At 42.1% G+C, this 18267-nt stretch overlaps 1 protein-coding gene across 1 annotated transcript in view; it reads right to left on the minus strand.

The window, feature by feature from the left end:
* Positions 1–18267, minus strand: part of SYNE3 (spectrin repeat containing nuclear envelope family member 3) — a 32753-nt gene that overhangs the window by 8460 nt on the left and 6026 nt on the right. The window contains exons 4-15 of the mRNA XM_054400314.1: positions 14415–14576; positions 13323–13667; positions 11770–11906; positions 9702–9849; positions 8771–8953; positions 8490–8633; positions 7391–7525; positions 6287–6448; positions 5409–5572; positions 3185–3308; positions 2848–3000; positions 1478–1627 (exon numbers count right to left, since the gene is read on the minus strand). Of these exons, the coding sequence (XP_054256289.1) occupies positions 1478–1627; positions 2848–3000; positions 3185–3308; positions 5409–5572; positions 6287–6448; positions 7391–7525; positions 8490–8633; positions 8771–8953; positions 9702–9849; positions 11770–11906; positions 13323–13667; positions 14415–14576 (2007 nt within the window). The remainder of the gene's footprint in view (positions 1–1477; positions 1628–2847; positions 3001–3184; positions 3309–5408; positions 5573–6286; positions 6449–7390; positions 7526–8489; positions 8634–8770; positions 8954–9701; positions 9850–11769; positions 11907–13322; positions 13668–14414; positions 14577–18267) is intronic.

The raw sequence follows: 18267 nt of genomic DNA on the forward strand, positions 1-18267 counted from the left end.
AGCTTTGGATATGAAGACAAGGTTTCCCAAAACGGAAAGATTTGAGGTGCCTCAAACTTTAGGTGTTTGAATTCAGATACTTTCCAATGCATTTGCACAGAGAAAATACCAGATGCACACCTGTGAATTCTAATCCTCCAATTAAGGTATCTTGAACATGTAAGTAGTTAAGCTAGAAAAATCTTAATTCTGTATATTTACACTAATAACATCGGAATATCTTCAGCATGCCCTAGAACGTTTTATATATGGGTCTAACGTAGTAATTTGGTGCCGTCTTTAATAGCTTGGTTTATTTTTTTCATTAAAAGATCTTCGCTTTATTTTATTCCAAATCCTTAGCCCACTAAGGCAATTTCAAAAAGGACTAGGCCCTTCTGTGCATAGTTACTTTTTTAGTCAGTGGCTATTCTGATCACTGTCTCAGAGCAGGAGACACAAATAATGAACGGTATATTCACAGAACCACAGACCTGTCAGGGTTGGAAGGGACCTCAAGGATCATCTAGTTCCAACCCCCTTGCCATAGGCAGGGACACTTTCCACTAGATCAGGCTGCCCAGAGTCATATCTAGCTTGGCCTTAAAAACCTCCGGGGATGGGGCTTCCACCACCTCTTTGGGCAACCTGTTCCAGTGTCTCACAACCCTTACGGTGAAGAACTTCTCCTTAACATCTAATCTAAATCTATCCTCCTCTAGCTTGGATCTATTCTCCCTAGTCTTATCACTACCTGACATCCTAAAAAGTCCCTCACCAGCTTTCTTGTAGGCCCCCTTAAGATACTGGTAGGCGACAGTAAGGTCTCCTCAGAGCCTTCTCTTCTCCAAACTGAACAACCCCAACTCTTTCAGTCTGTCCTCATAGGAGAGGTGCTCCAGTCCTCTGATCATCCTCGTGGCCCTTCTCTGGACATGTTCCAGCACATCCACCACTTTTGTAACAAGGGCTCCAGAACTGGACACAGTACTCCAGGTGGGATCTCATGAAAGTGGTATAGAGGGGAAGAATCACCTCTCTCGACCTGCTGGCCACACTTCTCTTGATGCAACTCAGAATATGGTTGGCTTCCTGGGAAAGTATTCTTACTGCAGGAATCAGCAGAGAATCTTCTGAGGAGAAAGGGCCAAAACCTAGAAATCCATATGCCTGGAGCTAGGCCTCTATCCAAACTATTGACACACATATATCTCACAGTCCCCACCTGCTGTTCTGTTTTGAACCTTTCATTTTAAGCAATAGTCTGAGCATTGCTTACAAAGGAAAAAGGTAGTGCACAACTCTTATTTTAATACAAGAATATTTGTGCTTATATATATAAACAAACAGCTATGTTTGTCTTGTCTCTAATGGCATTTACTAAGGGAGGTTTTAATTAGGTAGACACAAACGCTTTGGAATTTTGACTAGCAATATGAAGCAACCTAAAAGAGCATTGGCAGAGATGAGCAACTGTGAATGGAGTGCTGTCACCTACCGGTGAACTCATGGCCTCTCTCAGTTTAGATTTGTAGAGCATCCATCGGTAACGCAGGTCCTCCATTTCTTCAGAGTTTCCAATGACAGAATAGAGATGTAAAAGGTCGTCAAAGAGACTCTGACCATCAGGCACATGAGACTGCAGCTCCTGCAGGCAAAGACAGGGTCAGCAGCAACTCAAGAATTCAAGAAGATCTCACTTCTTAAATCATAGAATCATAGAATCAAGAAGGCTGGAAGAGACCTCAAAGATCATCGAGTCCAACCTGTCACCCTAAACCTCATGACTATCTAAACGATGGCACCAAGTGCCACGTCCAATCCCCTCTTGAACACCTCCAGGGATGGTGACTCCACCACCTCCCTGGGCAGCCCATTCCAATGGCCAACCACTCTTTCTGGGAAGAACTTTCTCCTCACCTCCAGCCTAAACCTCCCCTGGTGCAGCTTGAGACTGTGTCCTCTTGTTCTGGTGCTGGTTGCCTGGGAGAAGAGACCAACCCCCTCCTGGCTACAACTCCCTTCAGGTAGTTGTAGACAGCAATGAGGTCACCCCTGAGCCTTCTCTTCTCCAGGCTAAACAGTCCCAGCTCCCTCAGCCTCTCCTCATAGGGCTTGTGCACAAGGCCTCTCACCAGCCTCGTTGCCCTTCTCTGGACATGCTCCAGCAATTCAACATCTTTCCTAAACTGAGGGGCCCAGAACTGGACACAGTACTCAAGGTGTGGCCTAATCAGTGCTGTGTACAGGGGTACAATGACCTCTAGCATTTAAAAGAAGATTGGTACTAAAACTACTGGGTACTCTGGAAGAGTGTGTTTCTTTTTGTTATTGCTTTTTTTGGCCTGAAATTACATAAAAGGACTTCTCACATTTGCAGGACTTCTCTTACCTTGGATATTACTATTTAACTTACAGCACCCATTATCATAGCATCTGGCTATATTCAACAGAAAAAGTGAGGCCAAATTCCAGACACTGATTTTAATCAGCTTCTTTTAAAGAACACCTTTGCCATACCACACTGGAAATGCCCAGTGCAACAGCTAGATGCCAGGCTGCTCAATTCCCTTCTACCACTCCCTTTCTTAGTAGAAAGTATGAAATATTTGTCTAAATTCCTGAGCTTCATCTGCTCTAGAGTCTTCTAAAGCAGAAGGTAGTGTTTGAGGTTCTTTTTTGTGGAAGTTTTTTTTGTTTGTTTTATGGGATTTTTGGTGGTTGACTTTTGGTGGGTATTTTTTTGTTGTTGGTTGTGAGAGTTTTGTGGCTGCTGTTATTTTTTGTTGTTTTGGAGAGTTTTTTAATTGTGAAAGAATTCGTACTCATTGCAATCTTTGTTTCCTCCTTAATCCCTTGAAAACTAACCTCCAGTTTGCTCTGGCATGCTTTAATTTCCTCCGTGGAAGATGGAGTTGCAGCAAGAATTTTGGTCAGTTTGGTATTTTCTCCGTGTAACCACTCTTCAAAGTCATGCAGGAGCTTCATGTGGCTGCTTGTATTTTGTCCTTCTGTCCTCTCCTAAGTTACAGAATGATAGGAACAAAAAAAGCCCTTATTGTTACATCCAATATTCCTGCTGAAGGCCTGACTGCAAGACCTTAACTTCCAACTCTGTAAGCCACAATATCAGACAAAACCAATAAAATTGTTTTTGTAAAGCTGAAATGATAGCAGATACAGAGTTACAGAGTTCCCCTCTCACCTTCTTATGGTTGGGATCTTCATCTAAAAGGTGGAAGGCAGGTCCAGACACCCATCTGCTGTCCACAAATGATGCTTTCCTCTTATCAGCCACTGGTCTATTTAACTGCTGCTTTTTGAGAAGACTTCAAAACACAAAACCAAAGACATTGGCACACAGAAACATCTAATAACAATACATTTGGATCAGAGCTATAGGGGGGACACCTCTGGTGAAGTGGCACTATTATTATTATAATACCATTATTACTATTAATAGCTCTATTACTATTAAAGTTATTTCCAACATCCTTTTAATTTAGTTATATCAATTATGGAAGACAAGAAGGTAGCCAGCATGGATTTACCAAGGAGAAATCCTGTCTAACTAATCTGATAGCCTTCTATGAAGTTATGACCAAATGGGTAGATGAGGGAAGAGCAGTGGATGTCATATATATTGACATCAGTAAAGCTTTTGATACAGTCTCCCATAACATCCTCATAGAAAAGCTCAGGAGATATGGCATAGATGGTTGGTCAGTGAGCTGGATCGAAAACTGGCTCCACAACAGTGTTCAGAGGGTTCTCATCAGTGGCACAGAGTCAACTTGGAGGCCTGTGGCAAGTGGTGTCCCCCAGGAATCAGTACTGGGTCCAGTTTTGTTCAGTATCTTTATCAACGACCTGGAGGAGGGGATTGAGAGTACCCTCAGCAAGTTACTGATGATACAAAACTGGAGGGGTTGGCTGACACCCCCTCAGGCTGTGCAGCCATCCAATGTGACCTGGACAGGCTGGAGAGCTGGGTGCAGGCAAACCTCATGAAGTTTAATAAGGACAAGTGCAAGGTCCTACATCTGGGGAGGAATAACAACAGGCACCAGTACAGGCTAGGGGCTGCCCTGCTGGAAAGCAGCTCCACGGAGAAACACCTTGGAGTGCTGGTGGAGAGCAAGTTCTCCATGGAACAGCAATGTGCTCTTGTGGCCAAGAGAGCCACTGGGATCCTGGGATGTATCACGAAAGGTGTGTCCAGCAGGTCTAAGGAAGTTCTTCTACCTCTCTACTCTGCCCTGGAGAGACCACACCTGGAATACTGCGTCCAGTTTTGGGCTCCCCAGTTCAAGAGAGACAGAGACCTGCTGGAGAGAATCCAACAGAGAGCCACGAGGATGATTAAGGGACTGAGATCCCTGGGACTATTTAGTCTGGAGAAGACTGAGAGGGGATCTGATCAATGTCTATAAATATCTGACGTGTGGGTGTCAAGTGGAGGGGGCCAGGCTCTTTGCAGTGGTTCACAGTGATAGGACAAGGAACAATGGGTTCGAACTAGAACATAGAAGATTTCACCTCAACATGAGAAGAAACTTCTTTATAGTGAGGGTGACAGAGTACTGGAACAGGCTCCCCAGGAGGGTTGTGGAGTCTCCTTCTCTGGAGACTTTCAAAACCCACCTGGATGCGTTCCTGTGCAGACTACCCTAAGTGATCCTGCTCTGGCAGGGGGGTTGGACCTGATGATCTCTTGAGGTCCCTTCCAACCTCTGATATACTGTGATACTATGAAAACAGGAGTGTTTCAAAACAGCAGAAGTCCTCTAGTTCTAACATTTCCAAGCATTTTGTTTTCTTTTATTCAGATGAGTGAGGTCCCCCCCCAAAAATGCTACCTTAACAATATACTTTACAGTCTGGTAACAGCATAATTTTGTGCCTGTTCAGACACTACATATGAATACACTTACACGTGTAGTACAGTATTAAATTTTAATACAGACTAGCAAATATAAGCAGCAGTTTGACACTTCACAGCATGGGCAAAATAAATGAAGTCCATGTTGGCCACCTAAGAGAGGATTTTAGCTCTCTTGCAGGTTTGCAAAAGGCAAAATTTCGAGTGCAGATAAAGTCTCCTTGGAGGTATCTCCAGATCAGATAGCAAGGAGAACAAGAAGGTTCAGCAGAATCTTCAGGACACCCAGTCTGTGTCCTGCTTCCTCTGATACGGCCTGGTAGAGCAAGGGTGAGCCAAGTCCTAAGGAGACAGTGTCTACTACTAAGCATGAGGTAAAGCTTCATAGACTGCTCTGTTCCCCAAATTCTCTAAGATGGTTTTATTGAAAGTAATGATTTCCTGCTTCCAAATGATTAAATAAAATCTCACCTTCCTCCTAGTATTATAACACATCTGTTCACTATATCACCACAAAGCATAAAGCATCAAGCACATGAACACTTACCCAGCTGTCATTTCTTTCAGTGTTCTCCACGACTCCTTCAGCTGATCCAGCTCTGCCTGGACATGAGCAGTCTCCTCTGGGGAAGAATTCTCCATGACCAGCTGGCCGTGAGCTTCCACAAGGTGCAGCTGGATCTCCTTATCTGGAAACTCAGCTAGCCATCTCTGAAACGTACAGCCCTTACAGTTACTTCTAGGTATCCTGGGTAAAGCAGAGACTATGTCAGACTGAAAGCCACATTCAGTCCAGGACTAAGTTGGTTCTGTTGGCACTAGCTAGAACACATACAGTGGGAAAAAAAATATATGCTGTGGATCCTTGCAAAGAGCCAACACAGCTCAAAGAGCTGATGGCAAAACTGAAAAGGCACAAGCTGCCAATGCACCCCCTTTTGTGGCCTTCCCCTGAGCTATCTTGGTATGGAAAAAAGCTGCCAGCTAAAGTAACCTGCTAGAGTGAATCTAGCATGCAAAATACTGCTCCACGGGGAAAAAGCTAGCAGCTGTGGAACAGCTCAGTTCAACACAGTACAAGGTTGGCTAACAGGGTAATGATGTTTGATGTATTGATGAGTATATATAGGCAAAGGTTTGCCCAGAGATCACCATGGCAGGAAAAGCTCTTTTTGAAACCACCTATCCTTTGATAATACTTTATCTACCTCAAAACTCCTTAGCCATTTCTCACAGTTTCTGCCTTCTAAATAACTCCACATCCCACTACATGTGCCAAAGCAGGAAGGCAGCAGCAATCAACAGGAGAAACAAACCATCATTACACTCCCCGGACAGCAAACCCTCACTAGAAACCCCCTGCCCTTAATATCTGAATGCTGTGAAGTGAATAATTCACGTCTTACACCAGGATACTCTTCTCACCTCAAGGCCTGCCACCCTGCCCTCAGTGTCCTGCTCTCCATCAGCACCCTGGTAGGAAACCATCTTCTCCAAGCTTACTGTGATCCACTGCTGGAGGTCAGAGAGTTTGTTGTTATATGCCCAGTGCTTCTGAACATGCTCTTCACTCTGCTGAATCATCATCTAGAAATGATGAAAGTAACTCAGTAACTAAACACAGACAAAAAGCAGTTTCATTACTGAATTGAGTGCAGGGACAACTGGCAAAAAGTTTTAAAAAAGCTGTTAATGAGACAAAAAAAATCATCCTTTAGCATCAGTGGCACCTACAAGCCTCTGCAGGCCTGAATTCAACCACACGGTGGGGCATTAAGTACTAGAATAGTTCCCTTTTCAGCTGAAACAGAACAAAGAAAATCCTGGGATTTTTAATTCCCCAGTCAATATAAAATACACACTATACTCCCTCAATCAGAAATAACTGTGTAGATTTTTGACAAAAATCTAGTTTGGCATTAAATGGGATTTATTGAGATTGAAAGTGGAATTCCACAGTGTGTATTAGGGTAACATTTTATCATACATATTTCTAAGCTGACCTGCATAAAAGTAATTTTATAACATAAGCTCTTCTTCTGAGACTACTTTGGAAGGTCGTTTTATAGCTGTGTTTGCAAGTTACAAAACACTTCCAGTCAAAACAAATCATTATGCAATTGCAACACTTTTATCTCATTAACTTTTAGGTCACAAAGCTGCATCAATTTTATTTTTTTTTTAATAAAAACACTACACAGGAATCTGTGAAGAAATCCAAGCACCTCCATGATAATGAAACTATGAGGTCTTTTGGCCAGAAATTTCAGGCCTGTTCAAAAAAGAATATCTGTAGATGTAAAATCTGTGTGGATGGTATCCTATCCCAAAGGAAAATCACATTATGGATGATCAGAGAATCCTAGAGGAGTTATGACAGGCTTAAGCATTCAGTGCCTTCTTCCCCTGAAATGAAAATACCTGTCACTCAAAGCACATATTCTCATATACTCAAAGATTTTCTGAAAATGTTTTTCAACAGTGGCAACTCACAGTTCCTAAGAAATTCAAAACTCTTGCTTATGTTACCTCCAATGATCTCTTCAGGGCCTGAGAGTCAGATGTAAGTTGATTCATTTCATGCCTGTGTGTGGTATTTGACTGAACAAGCTTCTCTACCTCCTCCATTTGAATTGCAAGCTCTGCCAAATCATCTTGGATCATCTGCAGAGAAAAAAAAACCCAACAGATTCCATGTGTGGCATGGACCTCCACAAAACATACACTAAACATAGTTTCATTTGATAGCACGAGGGGAAAAAATAAAGGAACAATCCCTGCCATTAATTTTTTTTTGATGTCTAGAAGTAAATGTTTCTGAAACAAATGACTGGATGTTCTTACATGTTACCACTTAATAACAAAAACAAGAAGTTGCTGAGAAGTTTCCACAGGAGACATAGTCTAATTAGCTAAGTACTGCAAAGACCTATGGTGATGACACCACTGTGGTCACCAAAAGTGAGGTGGCACAGTATGGCTGAATCACCATAGTTTACTATGGCTAAAGGGGAGAATCATACACACTCTCTCTTCCCTTCCTGCTCTTCTCTTGCCTCTCTCAGCTATGCAAGCACACTGCATGCCTTCAGTAGCCTCTACTGCAAGTCAGACCCTTGGCTGAATCAGTTCAAAACACTAACCAAATAGAAAATAATCTTTTTCTGGGGATTTTTTTCTTATCTTGACCAGCTGAATTAGTCCATGGAGTACATCCAGGATGTGTTAAAATGCAACAAGGTAAAGAACAGGAAGATGGAAATACAGAAGGAGATGGGGTAACGGGAATCATCTGCCTTTGGAGTCAGCTAGATTGGTTCAGGTTATCTTGTGCAGTCTCACTCCTAGTGGAAAGTATCAAGATACATTTTCTTTTGTAATAAAACTGTCCCAAGAAGGTGTGGCACCAACAACTTCCTGCTGCTTGTTCCTTCCCTCACATATAGTTTGCCAGTTTTTCAGCTGCATTCCTTCAATTTCATCTACTCTGTGCTATAAACAGGACCAAATGAAATTCTCTAATACACAGTTGAGGGGATAAGGAACTGAATTCCTAATGCTATTAGAATACTAACAACAGGACCACAGTTTACTGCAGATATCATGGGCAAACATTGCTGCAATGTACCTGAAGTCTCTGGAGTTGTGTCTTTCTACCCAGGAGGTCAGGCCGTGGTTCCTTTTCTAGATCTAATTTGGCTTTGATGGAAGACAGTTTCTTCTGCAAAGGTGCGAAACCAGCATCAAAGTCCTTATGCTGCAATATCAAATTCTAGGTGAAGAAGGAAGAAGACAAACAATCCAGCATTCAACACATATCCCTAGGCATTACCTTCTGTCAAATAAACACCAGGCTGCAGTATGGAGCAGACCACAAATTTATTTTAGTATTTCATCAGCCCAACTCACCTGGAGTTTGTTCTTGCTTTGCAGCAAACTTTTGTGTAGAATTTCTCTTTCCTTTGAAGCTTCAGCTACTTCTTGAAGGAAAGACTTTGCTTGTTCCTCACCAAGGACATTGTTTAGCAAATCTTTCTTTAGCTGTAATGTCATCAACTTCTCTTTGAACTGGGAGCTTAAAGCTAGAGCAGCCTAAAGGAGAAAAATTCTTCCAATGACATGATATGAAAAAAATAAAAATCACGTAACCATACTATTCTCACACAAGTCACACAACCAAAGCAGTATGACAAAGTCAGGTAAAAACAGCATGCTGGGCTTACAAAGGGTGACAGAAGGTACCTGGACAGTGCCCAGTTAAAGGAAAAGTCTTCCTGATAATGTTAGAGGCACCAGGTCTGCATCCATTTTGTGAACAGAAATAGAGGAATGCTGTACTATGGAAAGAGTTGTCTGTGCAGAGGAGAGGCCTAAACAACCAACAGAAAGGACAGCTTGAATGCTCATCCTGAGGATAAACTCCATCCTCATTCACAGATACATTTATACTGGAGGGCACAGGGATGACAAAGTAACAAACATACCTTGATGGACACATGCAGAAATTATGCATTATAATCCCATGACTGTATTACTATATACTTCTTGAGAGTCCACAGACTTCCCATCCAGGGAGATGTGGGCTAATGCTAAACAGTATTATCACAATTGTTAAAGATATCTAGCACTTTAATTCAGCACTGAATTCAGTTGACAACTCCAGTTAACCAAATGAAGGGCAGAAAGTAAGACGTTCTGCTACAGCTAAGTATTAACCTGCCATACTGGAAAGGCCCTTCCAGCTGCTGCTGTCTGGCAGTTGTATGCAGAAGCAGCTGCTGACATAGCTTGGACAAGAAAAACAAGTATCAGTTTCTGAATTCAGTAACAGGCTTGCTACCTCAATGTGAGCCAGTGCTGGCTCTGGAGTCTCCAGGAGCATCTGGACTGATGCCTTCCACTGTTCAAAATCTTGCAAGGGATTTTGGAATAGTCTTCTCAGCTGGGTTTCTGTATCAGTACTCATTTTAGATGTCTTGCTTCTAACACTGCAAGGATAACATGACAGCCAAGACAAGGATTACAAAGAAATCCAGGTCCAAATATCCTATTCATCAAGGCACGACTTAACACAATACTCATGTGTAAGCTGTATGCAACACAAAAGCCTCAGTCTTTTTTGCTGTCTGAGCCTAGTGCTGCCTACTGACAGCTGCTCTGTCAGTCAGAGGCATCGGACAAAACTTTATTTAGACACCAGAAGACACATTTGTCTCTTGTGCAACTGTGTATCAGAAATTACTTTGCCTTTCTAGCAGCCAGCAGTCTTCCCATATACGTGACCTTTCTTGGCTGCTTTCAACAGCACTATTTAACAAATCATATTATTGGAGCAGTCTCACTGACTGATGGGAGAAACAAGCCAAGAGTGTCTAGAATTTAACTGCAGTTGCCTGTTTTTTTTTTTTTATACTACCAAGTCTTTCTTCTTTAAAAAATTACATTAAGAAATCTTTGATCATCATGTTACTCACAAAAAGAAGAAAATACATATTTCTTGCAGAACCACTTATATTTATATTAATATATTGGTGATTCTAATAAAAGCTTTGTATTTATATACGTATGTATACACATACATGAACAGCTATGTATGTGTACATATACATACCTTGGGAGGAAACAAAAAAAAACAAAACAAAACAAAAAAATCAGCATTCATTAAATATCCAAGCTTCCCTTACAAAGGCTTATCCAAAATAAAGCTGAGTAACAAGGCCTAGCAGTGCCACATTCTATGAACTGTTTTCCTCAATTCTCCTGGCCTCCCTATTTGATATGTCAGAATGCATCCCAAATTATTTGTTCATAGAGAAGGAGCGTCCTGCAAATTCACAAGAGCAGCAGGCAAGAGCAATGTCAATCAAGATTAACACTGCCTTTCTATAAAAACAGAAACAATAATCTTACCTGTATCACTGGGACATTACGGAGCTAAACAAAGGCAAGCTTGCAGAGGCCAAAAGCTCCGCAAATAGAAAGTTCTGACATTATATGTCCTCTGCCCTGCTGCCCGTGCCAGTCTCAGCGTGAAGCTGCCAGACTTTGCAAAGAAGCTTTGGAGAGAAGTTGGCAAGAGAGCAGCTGCCATTTTCTGTGCAGAGGCAAGTCCCCTGCCTCCTCTGCTTCTCTTTCGACACTGTTTACTTGTTAGTTCTTAAACTGAAATCCTTTCCCATCATGACCTATAGCCCGTCCAGCAGGACAGCATACTGTGCACTGAACAGAGGAAAATAAGCTTGGATACAGTGAAAAAACTGACCTTTCTTTTTCCTTAATAAAAAAGATCCTTTCTTCTAGTTTGCAAAATTTGCTGCAGCTTCTTTACTTCCTGATTCCAGGCAGCCTGGAAACGGAAATGCTGAAGCCTAGGGAGAGGTTAAACTTTCAGAGTTTCCAACCCAAGGCAAGTTGAAAACAGGAATCATGCATTTCAGCTGCCAGGAGAAGGAGAATAAACTCTGCCAAATAATTGCTAAGGCTGATGAGTCACCACAACAAACTCAATAAGGCAGGGCCATAATTCTTCTGAACCGCTTACTACTAGAGCTCCTGGCCTGATTTTCTAGTTGCTGTCATGAAAGGCAAGCAAAATACATAAATTATTATTATAAAATGCTACGAAGATCAAATCAGCTGCCAACAATCTAATATTCTTCAAACCATACACTATGTTAATGATCCAAGATTACTGCTTGAAAATGGCCAGCAGCCGAGAGCTCCCAGCAAATGGCTAAAATTACAGGTTTGCTAACATGTGGAGGCGGATGTAATTAGCAAAAGCCTTGCTTTTCTGTCCATCATCTACAATTGGATAGCATATCACTTTTTTTCTTAGGCCAGTCCCTTCAGTATCTGAGAGAAAATTCCCACCACCACCCACCCAGCAGGATCAGACTTTCCACTACCTTTGATACTGCTGTATTGCAGAGACAACACTTTCAGCATGTGGCTGCACATCCTGGGAAAACCGTAGAAGCTCCTTAAGCTGAGCCTTCAGCCTCTCAACCTTGGACTCCTCTGCAGCCAGAGCTGCTCTTGTTGCCTTAATCATAAAAATAATGAACAGATCACACCTTATGCAATGTCTGGAACATGAAATACAGAGCTGTCTCTCAGGGTATTCACTTAGTTCCTTTTCTTCTGCCTTTTTTCCTAGCTGTGACGAATATGAGCTTTGGTAGGGCAGAAAATATTCTCAAGAACAGTTCTGTTCCTGAAAGCTCTCTCTCCTCTCCTCACACTGCCTAGACTCTGCATCTGATTTGCAGGGTTCACTTTTTGGACAGAGTGAATCACAAACAGGCCCAGTTTCAGTTCTCTGATTGCAATGATGCATTAACATGAGATGCATTTTTGGTTCAGTCTCAACTGCATCTGTTTGCGTGAACAGATCTTTCTCAAAGACTCACATATACAGAATGTTAATTCTAGGGTGATGTAGGGAAACAAAATAAACAAAAAAACCCTCCATGCAAATGCATCTGGATTGAACCAGTCTGTATTTTGTGGATCCTTTTTGCATAGACTTTTTCCAGCTAGTCCTGCTGAGTTCTAGACATACAAATAGCAATGAAAGTCACTTTGAGAAGAGATAATAAATGCAAAACTAGGCCTCAAGAGGAAATGAGTGGTAAAGATTCTTATCTATTTTATGTGTGACAAACTTTTTGCACTCATTCGTGCAACAGATTGAATTTCATGTAAACACTGGATTGCTACACACTTGGGACTTCTTGGGAATGAAGACATCTCTGCCAGTAAAGGAATAGGACAAGGAGCAATGGATGTAAGCTGCAGCACAGGAGGTTCCACCTCAACACAAGGGGGTACTTCTTTACTGTAAGGGTCACAGACCACTGGAACAGTCTTCCCAGAGAGGTTGTGGAGTCTCCTCCTCTGGAGATTTTCAAGGCCAATCTGGATGTGTTCCTCTGAGCTGAGCTAGATTGTATGGTCCTGCTCTGGCAGGGGGGGTTGGACTCGATGATTTCTTTGGGTCCCTTCCAACCCCTGACATCATGTGATCCTGTGAATACAGGTATCCACCTTACATAGACATAATATAGAAATGGTCTCACCAAACACCCTAGAAATAGGTGTATTTGTCTGTGTATTTGTATATACAGTGAGGCATTATTCTCCTGCTTCTTTTTAAGTAGAGCAAATCGTGTTTGCTCTGTGTTGTGCTCTTTTTGCATATGGTTCGTTTGAAGTCCAGACACGAACTCCAGCATATCCTCCAACCCCACTCCCTCTGCACAGAGTGAGATAAAGGTTAGAATAGTTGATTCCATTGTTGCTGCTCACATTTTCCTCAGTCTGTTTCATACACACTCATACTCTTTCTTCATCATCTTTACCCAATGGGACAGGCACCTGCTGGACGTGACTACATGTGTTCAGCCTACGACTGCAGTTGATCTTGCTGGTTTTAGGCATACAAAGGGTAAAAACTTACATTGCATTTTCTCCACAGAGTTACAAACTCATCTTCAGTCTTCTCCCCCTCTGCAGGTATCAGGTCATCTTGTAGTCTCTGGAGATCTTTTCTCAACTCCTGGATGTCAGCCTTTAATTGTCTGGCTTGGGACTCATAGGCACTTTCTGACTGCTGGATCTTAAGCAATCTCTCCTCCTCCTCACTACTCAGTAGTTTCAACTTCTCCAGGGCTTTTCTTAGCTCTTCAAGTTCATCCTTCATTTTTTCAGCTCCGAGTGGGGAAGTATTTGAAATCACCTCTGCACATTGGTTTTCAAGGTGCTTCCATTTCTTTTCACCTCTCCTAATGTTTTTGGCAATTTCCTGCAGAAAGAAGTTAAATAAAGATTAGCTGCAGGAATGGGAAACCGGGGGAAAAGCTGAAAGCTGTAGGAAGAAAAGACCACCTCTCCTGGTTGTACATACTTTGGTCTTCACTTCTTATTTCAAAGTATGTCTTTTTTCAGATCTCCTGATCCCAGGGTTGGTCATTCAACTGCCTCCTGAGTAATATTAGCAGACATGATTCTGAAAATATTTGCTTGGCTTTCATAAATGCTTGTCACCTGAGGTCCCTGACAAAGAAAATGGGACCTACAAGCAGTAAGAAGTACTCATAGTTAGGATCTCTGAGAGATTTAAAGCTGAATAGTTTAAGCAGTGGCACAAAATACTGGATACCAGCCTCAACACTTGTTATTTTTTTCACCAGCTCTAAACTCTCAAAACCTGTGAGGCTCTATTTGAATCATGTTTATCACAGAATCATAGAACACCTTTAAACAAGATGAATGGTCAAGATTCTCAAAGAATCACATAACTATAGGAGACCAGGCTTTTAGAAAAGCAAAACAGACCAGCCTATTACTCCTACTGTAATTAAGAGAACCACAAGTACTCACACTTTTAGGCCCTGATATAACTCTTCTTCCCTAGCTTGTGTTACCATCACCACCTTATTTTGTTTAACTCTTTTCCCAGAAACTACACCCTGGTGTGGTTTAGAAAACACGTGCAGGCATAAAGAACACACAATCCCAGCTCCTTGTTAGAATGATATTGTTTAAGGACCTTCAGTGCCTTTAACTTGTCCTCTGCTGAAGACTTGGTTTCTTCTCCGATGCAGCAGTTTAATCTTTCTGTCACACCGCTCAGCCACGATTGAAACTGGCTGACGTTGGCCCTGTACCGCTCATGTTCCTCAGTTATCTTTTCAAGCAGTTTCACTCTGCTCTGTAACAAGAGACATCAGAAGCTGTGAGGACAGTGCTTATCTGCCTTTTTTCCCCCCTTACACTGTAACCCAGAATTTATAAACAAGAGTCTCTTTCCATGAGCCCTGACAGCACTTGACCTCCACAGGAATTCACAGTTCATCTCAAGAACCAGAACACAGAAGAACACATAAAGGCTTGTCTCCATCCTGAGTTATGCTGCAGGTTCTCAATGACTAGTCTGTGAGGAGAAAAACTGTAAGGTTGTCTCAGGTGAATTTCTAGCCTTTTCCTTCCAAAAAATCCTATTCTTTCATTAGAAAAAAGAAAATAAAAGAAAAAAAAGTCTGTTTCTAATTTTTACTTTGGGAGACACACAGTTATGTTTCCCATGCTGGTTAAGAATAAAGTTAAGCACACAACAGATTGACTTTGCTTCTCTCTCAAAATGTAAATAAGAAAGATTGTGCTAGAGGCATGCAAATGGTTATAAAGTGCTCATTATTTAAGCAGGCTGTATAAAAAGTGACCATCACCTTCAATCATGTAGCCCAGAACTTTCATATTCAATTAGCAGATCACAAATTACCCTGTGGTGCTATCACAGGCCCTGAAAGCAAATTTATGCTTATAGGAATCGTGGTTAATTTTCTGAGTTACACATGTACACCCTACAACCAACAATCCCTGAATTTAGAGGGGTCTGCAAATCACAAGTTGCTCCCTGCTGACCCAGTCTGGCACCCCTCAAACAAAGCAGAGTCACACTTGTTCAGATCATCCTGGTTTGGCAGCTGAATTTTAGGCCTTGCTGAAGGGAATTTTACACAAATCATGAGCTCTATTGTTTCACTAGTATAATATCTAACCAAAGTATTATTTCCTACAAGATTAGACTAATTTTTTTTCTTGCTCTTCACCAGTCTGCATGCAGAGCAATTGAAGTACCCTGTGGTTACATTAGAAAAAAATTGTTCCTTGTGCAATCCATTTAGTGACTGCAGCACCCTTGAAAGGCTTTGCTGTCACAGACAATGGGCTGAATTTGTTTTGTGAAATACATCCCATGTCTCTGAGCAGAGCTTCATCCCAGCTGCCCTCCACAGAGAGCAGGGTGATAGCTGCAATAGTAGGCAGAGTTTCAAAGTCCCTTCTGCATTTCCCTTGCCTCTGTGAGGCTCTGGGCATGTCCTCATACCCATCAACCAGCCCGAGGTGGCAGCAGGCCACTACCATCCTGTCAGCCTTTCTCTAGCCAGGGCCACAGACGCATGGCATGAGCATCAGTCACCACTGGATCACCCACATGCTCTGGGGTAGTGGTCCCTTGGGGACTTTGTCCTGCACCTTTGGGAAAGGTTAAGCCCATGGGGCAGTACAAAGCCACAACTCTCCAGGTGGCACTACACTGCTCTGTTTTCAACACTACCACTGTAAGCTCTCCTGACTTGTGCAAATCAAGAGTGACTCCCCTAATGATAGTTGACTTGCCTTGGGACAAAAGAAGGAAAGCTAAGGGACAACTACTTCCCATACACAGAATCACAAAAGGTTAGAGGCTGGAAGGGACCTTGAAAGATCATCTAGTCCAAATCCCTTCCCAGAGCAGGATCACCTACAGTAGGTCACATAGGAATGCATCCAGGTGGGTTTTGAATGTCTCCAGAGAAGGAGACTTCACAACCTCTCTGGACAGCCTGTTCCAGTGTTCTGTCACCCTCACAGTGAAAAAGTTTTTCCTTATGTTCACATGGAGCCTCCTTTGCTGCAGCTTGCACCTGTTGCCCCTTGCACCACCTATGCAAACATGGGGTTGGATGAGAACAAAAAAGCAGAATTATGGCTGCAGACTTCTGTGGCTGAGATGCGTCCAGAACACCTCACTTGTTTACCAAATCCCCTTGCCTTGATTCTCACATCTGCAGTGGTGCATACAGGTTAAATTATTCACAGCTTGACCTCAAGTTAGGGACTTGAAGAATGCAATCTTATAGTGGTGTAAACGTACCAAAATTGAAGAAAAACAAGTCAGCCCAAGCTTACTGAATCCTGGGACTCTGCCTAATTTGTTACATTGACAGAAGCTGCAAAAGGGAGCAATAGAGGAGCTATTTTTAAAGTCAATAGTCTTATGCTAATACACAGAGGGTAAAAACGAAGTTAAAATGACCCACCCCTTGCCAGGCTATTCAACCAAAAGGATTGCAGTTTGGATACTCCTGCTGGTCCTTGGGGTCAAGGAAGACATACCATGGATGTGGACAGACTGTGCTAGCTGTCAAAGAAAAGTCTCACACAGAGCTGGCTGAGTTTCCCCACCTTGCTCCCGCCAATAGATTAGGAAGGAAAACTTTCTAATGATGGCAAATATGGTATTGATTGCTTCTGTTAGCTCTTTGGGGAGCAGGACAGTGTTAAGCTCCACATGCACTTGGTTAATGTAAGGAGACATTAAGTGAGGACATGGCCCTGGAAAGAGTAAGAACACCAACAGGAAAAGAAAGGGTTTTCCATGGGCTGCAGGGGAAGAGATGTATCTGGCCAGGATATGCCCAGGCCTGGATTTTTAAGGAGGATGGACAGAAGCATGTGAAACTCCCTCTCCTAAGCTCCCTTTACAGTCATCAAAGGCAAACAAGCCTACTCTGGAAGGCAATCTAGAGTGCACAAAGGAAATTCCTCATTTAAAGCCTGCTGTGGCACCTCAAGGAGAGTACAGAAAGCTCCTGTAGCCCTTCCTGGTGCTTTTAGTTTTAGATCTAGAGTATATGAGGGTTGGCATTATAAATATATATAGGTTTCAGTTAACAGAGACAACACAGACTAAAATTCATTTGATGTGCTCAGACATATTTGACTATTCAACATACTGTATTTCATAACTTTTCTTACCATCTTCAGTCATTATTTATGCTAAATCCCACAGCTATCTACCTCTGCATATTGTTATTTTATTATGCAAAGGAAAGCACATATGAAATGGGTGATACATCTGAAAATATTCCTGTAAATGTAATTAAAAGGAAGTTCTGGCTTTTAAAATTTGGGAATGATAAGAACACATTACCAGTAAAAAAAAAAACCAAACCCAGAATTTGCTCATACCATAGAAGCAATGTCACAGGCAAATTGTTTAAGAAACTCTGTCCAAGAGCTTGCCTTCTGATAGAACTGGACAACTGTACAGGATTTAAAAATGCTCTTCAAACATGAGCATAATCTACAAACACCATCAAGACTTCTCTGTGAGGCAGCTCAGGCATTCAGCTGGCATCTGGAAGTCACATTTAGCCTGGCCTCTCATCATGTGAGGGTCTGGAGCAATCCTTTTACAACTCCTACACCTCTTCCATTCATTCATCCCTCCTGTTGGAAGAGGTGCCAGTGTTTCTCTAACTAGCATAATACTTTCCAGAGTGATTCCCAAGATGGCTATAACCTTGGCATTAGCTAATGAACTCTGTGTTTACTTCAGTTGTAAAATCCAAGGCTTCTCAACTCCCTTCTTTGTTTCATACCTACTGAATGAGGGATTTCTCAGCTGGATTCTCTCACTACATCCTTCTATGAAATGTGGTATCTGTAACCAATGCCAAAGAAAAGATTTTACTAGTATTTCAGTTGGCTGGAGACATAAAGACATATTTTGTCTAAGTACTATGAGCCACTTCCTGATCTCATTTACAGTAGCATGTATCCAAGTCAGTTGG

The sequence above is a fragment of the Indicator indicator genome, chromosome 4 (assembly GCF_027791375.1).
Source record: "Indicator indicator isolate 239-I01 chromosome 4, UM_Iind_1.1, whole genome shotgun sequence".
NCBI lineage: Eukaryota > Metazoa > Chordata > Aves > Piciformes > Indicatoridae > Indicator > Indicator indicator.